This window comes from Corvus hawaiiensis, chromosome 31 (genome assembly GCF_020740725.1).
Source record: "Corvus hawaiiensis isolate bCorHaw1 chromosome 31, bCorHaw1.pri.cur, whole genome shotgun sequence".
Taxonomy (NCBI): domain Eukaryota; kingdom Metazoa; phylum Chordata; class Aves; order Passeriformes; family Corvidae; genus Corvus; species Corvus hawaiiensis.
The window spans coordinates 1,243,707-1,254,613 of NC_063243.1; the positions used below are offsets into that span (position 1 = coordinate 1,243,707).

General features: G+C 61.2%; 1 protein-coding gene across 1 annotated transcript; it reads left to right on the forward strand.

The window, feature by feature from the left end:
• Nucleotides 1–377: 377 nt before the first annotated feature.
• LOC125318819 (zinc finger and SCAN domain-containing protein 2-like) lies at nucleotides 378–10,364 on the forward strand (the record flags this gene model as incomplete). Its single annotated transcript, XM_048289752.1, is given in 3 exon segments — nucleotides 378–917; nucleotides 8,770–8,777; nucleotides 9,835–10,364. Coding segments are annotated over 3 exon segments (1,002 nt in total), but the record flags the coding sequence as incomplete, so codon positions are not given.
• Between the last annotated feature and the right edge of the window lie 543 nt (nucleotides 10,365–10,907).

The window sequence follows — 10,907 nt, forward strand, 5'->3', positions numbered from 1 at the left end:
GTGGGGGCTGAATGTGTTTATATTTTGGAGGGTGTTTTATCTGAATCTTGATGTTTTGGGAGTTTTGGGTCTGTGTCTTGATGTCTGGGGGCATTTTGGGCTGAATCTTGGTGTTTTGGAGTTTTTAACAGACACAAGATGCCTGTTGATGGACCTAGGCAGGAGGAACCCCCAGCCCAAGGCGCTCACCCCTTGTTTTTTCCCCAATCCAGGATTTGTCATTCCCAAGGTGTGGCCGGATGGAGGAGGAGGAAAAGCCCCGGAGATGCCGCAAGAGGAGGGGCTGCAAACGCAGCCCAGAGAGATCCAAGGAGGAAAGGGTCCCCCTGTGCCGGGAAGGCAGCTGGAGATCCAGGGGGAGCTTGGAGCTGGGGGAGAGGCCTCACAAGTGCTTGGAATGTGGGAAGGGCTTCAGGTGGAACTGCAAGCTGAGGGAACACCAGAGGATCCACACTGGGGAGAGGCCATACGAGTGTGGGGAATGTGGGAAGGGCTTCACCAGCAGCTCCCACCTGATCCAGCACCAGGTGGTCCACACCGGAGAACGGCCCTATGAGTGCTTGGATTGTTGGAAGAGCTTCGGCCGGATCTCCGAACTGAGGGTACACCAGCGCACCCACACTGGGGAGAGGCCCTACAAGTGTTCTGAGTGTGGGAAGAGGTTTCCAAGCAGCTCCGATCTCCTCAGACATCAGCGCATTCACACGGATGAGAGGCCCTTCCGCTGCTCCGACTGCGGGAAGGGCTTCAAATACAACTCCACCCTCATCAGGCACCGGCGCATCCACACTGGGGAGAGGCCCTACGAGTGTCCTGAGTGTGGGAAGAGCTTCTCCAGGAGCTTTACCTTGACCAAACACCAACGGAGGCACCGCTAAGGGAAGCCCTGCGAGTGCCCCGAGTGCGGGAAGAGCTTCGTGCGCTGCTCCAGCTCCATCCCCCGTGGGAGGATCGGCGTTGGATGATCCCCAGTGACCCCCGTGGGGCAGAGCCCTGGTGACCCCCGTTCCGGATGATCCCCGCTGGGTGGGGGGAAGGTGTTGGAGAGATTTCTTTGCCTTCTCCTTGTGCTGCTGGGATTTGGTTGGTAATAAATTCCCTCCCTGTGCCCAGGCTGGCTCTGTTGTGCCCGTGCCGGTGCTCGGGGCGGGATCTCTCCCGCTCCTTCTCTCAGCTCCCGGGCTTTTCCTTGTATTTCCTGTCCCTGTGCAGTAGCAGAGGGCAGGGACAGAGCGGTTTTGGTGTCTCCCGGCATCCAGGCAGGGCCAGCCCAGCCCCAGGGGTTGTGAGGGGCTTGTGGGGGGTCTCTCGTTTTTAGGACATCCCTGCTGGAGGAGGGTGTCCCCCCTTGCTGCAGCCCCAGCCCTCAGGCAGCGCTCAGCCAAGCAGGGAACACCCTCAGCTGGGGCCTCGTTTTTGGGCACAGCTGAGCCCCTGGATATCTCCATCCCTATTTTGGGGTGCAGCTGAGCTCCTGGATACCTGGGTCCCCAGTTTTGGGGCTCTATTTGGGGCTCTATTTGGTAGCGCTGTTCGATCAGAGGTGACTTCTGAGAGAAGGATCTGGAAGCTTCCTCCATGTCTGGCAGAGCCAATCCCGGGCGGCTCCAAAGATGGAGGTGCCGGATGCAGAGATGCCCCCACAGCCCCTGGGAAGGAGGGAGGGGTGGGGGGAGGGTGTTTTTAAGGGTCTTCTTTTCCTTCTCATTCTCTTGCTCTTATTTTTTCGGTGTCATCAATTTAATTAATATCTCTAATTAGAGCCTGTTGTGCCCGTGCTGGTGTTTGCTGAGGGATCTCTCCCAGTCCTTATCCCCACCCAGGAAGCCTCTGTTCCATTTTCTCTCCCCTGTGCGGCTGCGGGGGGCAGGGACAGAGTGGCTTTGGTGGGTGCCTGGCACCGGGCCAGCGTCACCCCAGGCCATGGGCACCCCTGAGATCCCGCGTCCCTGGGGACACATTTCTGGGCACAGCTGAGCTCCCACCTGCCCAGCACCTCGAGGTTCCCCCTCCAAAAATCCCCACTGCCGGGCCCTCAGCCAATCAAAATCATGGCCAGCACTGGCCATGGGGTGAGTGGTGGCAGCTGGGGCCGTACTGGTGGCACTGGTGGTGCTGGGAGCCCCCCGGCTGCGGGCGCGGAGCTCTCGGGTGAGCGGGGGGGTGGGATGCGATGGGAAAGGGGAAGAGAAGGGGAAGAAGGGGTGATGGGACCCCTAAAATGAGTGAGAGGTGGAGGGGACCCTCAGAGGAAGAGCAGGAGGGGGCTGAAGAGTGGGGGAGAAACGGGTGGGAGGGGGTGGGAAAGTGGGGAAAAGTGGAGGATGGGACCCTAAAAGTGAGCGGGAGTGGGCTGGGGATTGGGGGATTGTGGGGAAAAGGGTGGAAAGGGTGAAAAGGGGGGAATGGGACTCCAAAACTCCTCTGGGGAGCGGCTGGAAATGGCGGGGGAGGGGATGTGAAATAGGGAGAAGGGTGGAAAAGAGGAAGTGGGAGCACGGGCAGGAGGGTCCCATGGCGGCCGTGGGGCACAGGGGGTGCGGAGCGGGGATCCGGGGTGGCTCCCGGAGCTCTGGGCGTGCTGGGGGCTGCAGGGGGGCACCCCCTGAGCTGTGTCCCGCACACACAGGGGTGTTCCAGGGGATGATGAAGTCCGAGTGTCACTTCATGAAGGGCAGCGAGCGGGTGAGGTTGGTGCAGAGGAGCATCTGACACCGGGAGCAGCAACTGCACTCGCCAGCGATGTGGGGCTGTTGGTGGGGGACACCCCGTGTGGGGAGAAACAGGCGCAGTGCTGGAACAGCCATGCAGCAAGAGTGGGGTACAAAGGGGCTCTGGCGGACAGGCTCTGCCGGCACAACCGCGAGATCGTTGCCCCGTTGCTGGCGGAGCGCAGAGGTGCAGAACGTCGGGCAGAGCGAGTCCCCTCGGGCCCTGCCCTGGGGATGAGCCTGGAGCCCCTCAGCCCCTCTGGAGCCCATCCCCGGGGCCTCTTGTCCTTCCAGGTTCCCCTGAGCTCTCCCAGTCCCTCCCAGTCCCTCCCAGTCCCTCCCAGTCCATCGCAGTGTCTCCCAGTGCCCCCGCGGGTGTCCATCCCAGCCCTGCGTGGCGCTGACGCCCCTCAGCCAATCAGAGCGCGTCTCTCTGATGACTCATCAGTTGCCAGGCAGACCCGCAGCGCCGACTGCCCCGTGCTGGACTCGGCCTCCCAGTGCCGCGCGCTCCATTCCCAGTCGCTCCCAGTGCCCTCCCAGTGCCTCCCCAGTGCCCTCAATCCACTCCCCTCTCACGAGGGCAGCTCACTTCTCTCAGAACACTCCAACCCAAAGCTGTCTATGCTTCTAGGCCGATCTCTTGTCCTGTTTTTCGATGTTGGGCATTCCGTCAAGAGCCACCCTTCTTTTTAGCCTTGGCAAAGGGGCTGGGAGAGGGTTTGGGGGATCCTCGGAAGGCAGGGAGACACTGGGATGGGGTTTGTGGAGTCCGGGAGGAGATGAGAGTGGGTTTGGCATGTGCTGGAAGGTTTAACGGCGTTCTGGACAGATCTGGGAGGAAAAAAAGAGGGGTTTGGGGGGTCCTGATGACTCTCTAGGGGGTTTTATTAGGAGGTCCTGACCTCTGCAGAACCCCCAGAGATGCCAGCGGACACTGCCCGCAGCCAGATTCTGACGGGGATCAGGGACTTCGTGTTGGGCTTCATCTTCCTGGCGCTGGGGCTCGGCTTTCACTTGCTCGAGGAGGTGACGGGGGGTCCCGGGGATCGCATCCCCCCTCCCCCAGAGCGTGTGTGCCCCCCCGGGCCCCCAGCCCGGTGTCACCCCCTTTGCTCTGCCCACAGAGCTCCTGAGCCGCCGGCGGCCGCAGCCCCTCCCCGTGGCCTCGGGCCCGGCCGGGACCCCCCGCTCCATCCCCGCGCTGATTTTGCGGGGGTCGTGTGTCCCCCCCAGCCCCGCTGTCACTCTGCCCCCGCCCGGCTGCTCCTAGTGTTCCCAGTAAAGCTTCCCAGTTCACCCCAGTGCCGTTTATTGGAGGACACTGGAGAGGGACTCTGGGGAACCCCGCGGGGGAGCTGAGATTGTGGGGGCAAAACCGGCCCTGGGATGGATCAGGAATGGGGACCCCCGTGTGTCCCCCCCGTGTCACCCCGCTCTGGGTGCTGGGAGCCCCCGGCTGCGGGTGAGGAGCTCTTGGGTGAGTGGGGAGGGGCGCGGGGACGAAGGGAAAGGTGTCTGAGAGGGGGATAAGGGCCGGGGGGACAGCGGGAAAGGATTTCTCATGGGAGTCCCTTCGTTTCCCCATCACTTGATCTCTTAAGCTGTTCCCTGGGGCTCTCGGGGGGGGCAGAACCTCACGGGGGGCTCCCCAAACCCCTGTCCCTCCCTGGGGGTCTCATGGGGGGTTCCTCCCCACCCAGCAGCTGGTGCTGAGGCGGCCGTGGGGCAGAGAGGGGTGGGAAAGGGGTGTCCAGGGGGGTCCCTTAAGCTCCCAACCTGCTGTGGGGTGCTGGGGGCTGCTGGAGGGGGGCACCCCCTGTCCTGTCTCCCACACAGGTGTGTTCCATTCCTGGGGAAAAGCCCACTGGCACTTCCTTGATGACAACAACTGGGTGAAGTTCATAGACAGGAACATCTACAGCTGGGAGCAATTTGGGCACAGGGGATACCCCGAAATTTGGAGGTGGGATGGAGTTGTCTTGAGGTGGAATTGAGCTGTTTGCAGTGGGATGGAGACAAGGCTTGTCTGCCTGGGAATGACTGGGTTCATACTGCAAGTGACTGGGGCCGTACCTGACTCTACTGGGAGGGACTGAGAGTGAAAGGAACCATACAGGGCATGACTGGGAACAACTGGGACCATGTTGGGGGCAACTGGGATCTTACTGGGAATGACTGGGAGCATAAAAGCTTGAGTGGAATTTTTATCCCATGGCATTCCTGGGGAGCAGCGGCAGCTCCGCGCCCCCAGCCCGGGGGGTGGGAGCAGGGGAACCGCTGGCAGCACCTTCGGGGCACAGCCGAGGGCTGGGGGGCTCCTCCCCCACTTCATTTTCTCTGCCCAGTTCAAATCATCCCCTCCCATTCAAATCCCCTCCGTTCACATTTTCTCCCCACCATTAAAGTTTCCTTGCCCCAATTCAACTTTTCTCCCCAATTAAGCCCTGAGGCCCCTCCCCGCCCCCGGCTCCTCCCGGCAGGACCCGGCTGGGACCTTCTGGAAACAGCAGCAGAAAGAGTTCAAAAATTCCTCATTACTTCCATCGATTTCCTTGCTTTCCGGGGCATTTTCCTGCGGCTGCTCCGGGCCATGGCTGAGGGGTCCCCTCGGGCTCCAGCCCCTTTCCAGCCCCTTTTTCCAGCTCTTTTCCTCAGCTGATCCAAAGCTGCGGATTTTGGGGGGTGGGAAGAGTCGCTCTGCTCGGGGGTCCCCGCGGTGCCCCAGGGAGGCCCCGAGGCCGCAGCGCGGTTCCCTCGGGCCCCTTGGAGCGTTTGGAATCTCCAACTCTCAGCAATCGCTGTCCCTGGGATTCAATCCCCCCTGCAGGGTTTTCCCTCAGACCGGCTTTCTTTCCAGAGGGTTTTGTGGTTTCGCTTCGAGCCGGGGCCTGAGGGCACCGGAGCGGCCGCGGGTGCCGGGGCAGGAAGGGCTGAGGGACAGCAGCGCCCCACAAACCTCCGGGAGGGGGACAAGGGCTGGAGGGGGCAAAGAGAGAATAAACACGAGATTTTAGAAAAAGAAAAAAAAAATAGATGATATGTAAAATATAATAAAAGAGAACTCTGAAAAAAGAAAGTAACAGCAGAGCTTCTTCTCCTGGGACTTTGGGTTTCTTGTCCAAGCTCCGAGCTGGGTGTGAGCCAGAAACCAGTGGCTGGGAGAGACATTGCTGCTGAAGGGCTTCCTATGGCCAGAACTAAAGTGTCGAGTATCAAGGAAGAGCTTGAGGTTACAGAAGCGCCAGCGCTCCCGTTGGATTCCCTCGTTGGAAGCTGAAAGCGGAGCTCCGTCTGGGACTCTGCTTTGTAAGGATTGAGTGTAAAACTCCAGCGCAATCCCCGTTTCCCTCCCTCCTGTGGCCAGCGGCGCACGGAGAAGGGATGGGAGTTTCGGTGAGTTCGTGCTTCCCCCTGAGGGACAGGAATCCTTGCCGTGTCCAGCGGGGGTCCCTCCCCAGCCGTGCGGTCACTCCCCGGCCCGGCCCTGAGGCGCGGGGCAGTCGCGGGGCAGCCGCGCTCCGGCCCCGTCAGCGGCACCGCCGCTTCGTGCCGGGCAGGAGCGGCAGAAGGAGCCGGGCGGCGGCGGGGGCTGAATCCCGGCAGGAGGAGGAGGAGGAAGAAGGGGAAGAAGGGGCCGGGTCGGCCTGCGGTGTCCGATGGCCAGGGAGCAGCGGGGAGGCCTCGGGGAGCGGCGGCGGGCGGGGCTCTGCTGGAGCCGCCCCGAGGGGTTTGTGCCGCCCTGGGTCCCTGAAGGAGCCGCTCCGCGGGACGGGCGAGCTGGGAACGAAAGGAAATACAGAGAAGAGAATAAAATATAATCAAAGAGCCGCACCGAGAGGCGTCTCCCCCGCCCGCGTCTGAAGGAGCTGCACCGAGGGACGGGCGGAGGGTGAGTAGAATAAAATCCAGAGAATGGAGTAAAATAGAATAAAAAACTGCACTGGGATGTTCGCGGCGCCCGGTGTCACTGAAGAGCCGCACGGCGGGACGGGCGCTGTCGGGTGCGGCCAGAAGGGCAGCGCCGAGGAGGGAGAGAGGTGTGAATAGAAAAACAAAAAAATAGAGAGAATAGAATAAAATGCAATAAAAGAGCCTCACCCGGGAATCTCCGCAGCCCCGCGTCACTGAAGGAGCCGCAGCGAGGGACGGGCGGGGCGCGGCCCGGATCGAGCCCCTCCAGCTGCGCCTCGAGCGGCGACCCCGCGGGACCGCGCCGGGGCCGGGCGGCGGCGGCAGCCGGAGCCGGGAAAGCGGCTTGGAGCGGCGGAGACGAGCGGGGTGTTCCCGAGCAGCTCCGCTCAGCCCTCGGGCAACGGGGCGTTCCGGGGGTTGTTCCCGAGCAGCTCCGCTCAGCCCTCGGGCACCGCGCTGGGGTCGCCGCGCACTTTTCACCCCCGGCCGCCCCCACGGGCCGGGCCCCGCGGCTCCCGCTGCCGCCGCCTCGGCCTTATGAACTCCCCTCCCCTCAGACCCTCCCGGGCACCGCCGGGCATTAGCGCAGCTCCCGGGGCCGTGTCCCGGCCACACTTGGGCATTAAATCCGACGGATTTGAGGAGCGGGCACAGCCCTAGAAACCAGGGCTTTGCCCTCGGGACCTTGGAGCTGCACGAGGGGGATAAAGGATCCCCTGCACTCACTTATGTCCCCAGAAGCAGCTCTGGCCCCCTAAGAATGGGGCTGTATTTGGGAGAGGGAGGATGACTGGGATGGGGTCTGCAAGGAAACAGACACATGTTGGGATGAAGAGGTTTGGATGATCTGGTTCCTGAGGAGGTTTTGGGGCACCCTCCAATCCTGAGGGATGTGTTACTGGGAGGGGGGACACACCTGGCTCTTGCACTTGGAGTGCGGCCCACAGGGAAGGACATGGGGAGCCCATTTTAGGGTAGATCCTGCTGCTTTCCACCAGTTTTGGGGGAGTTATAAACGGCTTTGGGAGAATCCCCAGTCATTTTCAGAGGCGGAGGTGAGGCCTTTTTTGGGAGGATCCTGATGCTTTCCACCAGTTTGGGGGGTTCTAAATGGCTTGTGGTGGAACCACTTTCGTGGGTTCTGACGCTGCCCACCCATGCTCTGCACTGGTCCGGACTGGTGCTCCCAGTGCCGCGTGGGGCAGGGCCATGGGGACCCTCCACAGCACAGCGCAGCTCCTTTGGGGCTGGCGGCACTTGCCTGGCGCTGGCCATGGGGCGTGTGCTGGCAGCTGGGGCTGTACTGGTGGTACTGGTGGTGCTGGGAGCTCCCATGTCGGGGGGCAGTGGGACTCAGGTGAATGTGGGCATCTCAGGGGTGTGGTGGGACGATGGGAAAATATTGAGAGAGGTGGGAAAAAGGGAGGAAGAGAGCAGAAAATGGGAGCTGGAATGCCCAGACCAGGAGTCCAGACCAGGGGTCTCCGGCCTGACTCCCCCCCAGGAAGCGGCTCCCACAACCCCTCACCCTGTCCCCAAAATCCCTTGGCATCCCACACCCATCTCTGTATTCCCCCTCCAAAATCCCCAGGCTCTTGCAGTGAGACAAAAGGGGTCCAAATCCCCAGCTAGTGTGACCACAAGCACCAAACTTTTTTCTCCACACAACAATCTTCCCTCTTTTCCCCTTCCTGGCTTCCCCCACAGCAGCTGGGAGCAGCCAAGAGCCCAGCGCTGCCCCAGCCCGACCGGCCCCAGCTCCATCCCTGCTCCTCCCATGGGATGCGGTGGGTTTGGGGGGAGGGGGCCAAGGGTGGGCGCTGGGCCTGGGGGGAGGAGGAGCAGGGGTGGAGGAGGAGGGATGAAGGAGAAGGGGAGAACGGACAGGAGGAGGAGCAGAAGGAGGAAGTGCAGGAGGAGTGGGAGGAAGAGGAGGGATAGAGGAGGAGCGGGAGCAGGAACAGGAGGAGGAAGAGGAGGCAGCACGTGCGTCCAGCGCTCCCCGTACCTGCAGCCCCCCGCCCCGGGAGCATCGCCCCCCCGCATTCCGCAGGGGATCAGGGAGGGGAAGCTCACCCCAAATACCTTGTGTGGACCCTGGGAGGGTTTTTTGGGCGGTTTCCACTGGCAGCTCACAGCAGAGCCCCAGCAGTGGGTGGGGGGATGCGGGGTCTCCCCCCATATGTGGGTTGGTCTCCCTGGGTCAGGCTCTGGTACCACGTGGCAATCGCCCGGTGCTGGTGCGGCGTGAGGGGGACACCAGTTTCAGGGACACCGGTTTTGGGGGCACCGGTTTCAGGGACTGCCTGGGAGATCCAGGTTTGGGGGAAGCCTGAGAGCCACGGAGTGGGAAGAGCGGAGAGGGGCGATCCCGGAGCTGGGGGACCCCTGGCAGCCTGAAGGGAGGGGGAAGATGGAGAGCAGAGGAACCAGGGACCCCCTGGACACCGAAGTGGGGAGCCCGGAAAGGAGGGACCCCTGGGATTCCCCGGACCCCTGATAGCCCAGAGAAGGCAGGAACCCCGGATAGGGGGGAACCTCAAAATACACAGGACCCCAGAAGCCAGGAGAGGGAAAATGACCCAGAGCCCAAAGTGGCGAAAACAGAGAGGGAACTCTGGGGAGGGTATTTTTTGCTGAATCTCGGAGTTTTTGGTTTGAATCTGCATTATTTGGGCTGAACCTTGAGTTTTGGAGGGGAGGCGTGAACCTTGGTGTTTCTGAGGTTAGTTGAGCTAAATATTGGTGGTTTGGTTATTGTGGGGGGTAGAATCTTCATATTTTGGAAGGGCTTTTTCCTGGATATTGAGATTTTTGGTGTTTTGTGGCCTTGTCTTCGTGTTTGGGGGGTTTTTTTGCTGGATTTTAGTATCTTGGAGATTTTCATTGACACAAGATGCCCAGAGACTTCTGGAGATGGATTTGGGCAGAAGGAACCCCCAAGCCACTGCACTCACCCCTTGTTTCTCCCCCCAAACCAGGATTTGTCATTCCCAAGGCGTGGCCGGATGGAGGAGGAGGAAAAGCTCCGGAGATGCTGCACAAGGAGGGGCTGCAAACACAGCCCACAGAGATCCAAGGAGGAAAGAGCCCCCCTGTGCCGGGAAAGCGACTGGAGATCCAGGCAGAGCTCAGAGCTGGGGGAGAAGCCTCAGGGTGGGGAGAAGCCCCACAAGTGCTTGGAATGTGGGAAGGGCTTCAGGTGGAGCTCCAGCCTGAGGGAACACCAGAGGATCCACCCTGGGGAAAAGCCCTATGAGTGTGGGGAATGTGGGAAGAGCTTTGGACAGAGCTCCCACTTGATCCGGCACCAGATGATCCACACCAGGGAACGGCCCTATGAGTGCTTGGAATGTGGGAAGAGCTTCGGCTGGAGCTCTGCCCTGAGAAAGCAGCGAACCCACACTGGGGAGAGGCCCTATGAGTGTGGGGAGTGTGGGAACAGGCTTCAGACCACCTTCAATCTCCTCGTACATCAGTGGATTCACACAAAAGAGAGGCCCTTCTGCTGCCCCGACTGCGGGAAGGGCTTCAAGCAAAATTGCACCCTCATCACCCACCAGTGCATCTACACTGGGGAGAGGCCCTACGAGTGTCCCCAGTGTAGGAAGAGCTTCTCCAGCAGCTCTGCCTTGACCCAACACCACCGGAGGCACCGCTAGGGGAAGCCCTGCGAGTGCCCCGAGTGCGGGAAGAGCTTCGTGCGCTGCTCCAGCTCCATCCCCCGTGGGAGGATCGGCGTTGGATGATCCCCAGTGACCCCCGTTGGGCAGAGCCCTGGTGACCCCCGTTCCGGGTGATCCCCTCTGGGTGGGGGGAAGGTGTTGGAGAGATTTCTTTGCCTTCTCCTTGTGCTGCTGGGATTTGGTTGGTAATAAATTCCTTCCCCGTGCCCAGGCTGAGTCTGTTGTGCCCGTGCTGGTGTTTTCTGAGGGATCTCTCCCAGTCTTATCCCATCCCAAGAACCCTTGGTTAAATTTTCTCTCCTCTGTGCGGCTGCAGGGGGCAGGGACAGAGTGGCTTTGGTGGGTACCTGGCATTGTTCCAGCATCACCCCAGGCCATGGACATCCCTGGGATCCCAGTGTGCTGGTGCATTCCCCTCTCCTCCTTTCCAGGCTGCACTGTGATCTGAGAAATGCTTGTTAGGCCTTGGCTTTGAAAACAGCACCTGGGCTCAGCTCTTTCCGAGCTTGTCAGAAATACTGTCTGCTCCCAGGAATTGCTGAGGAGCTCCTGCTTTCCTTATGACCAGCCCTGGAAAAGGTTCCTCTTGCCTGAA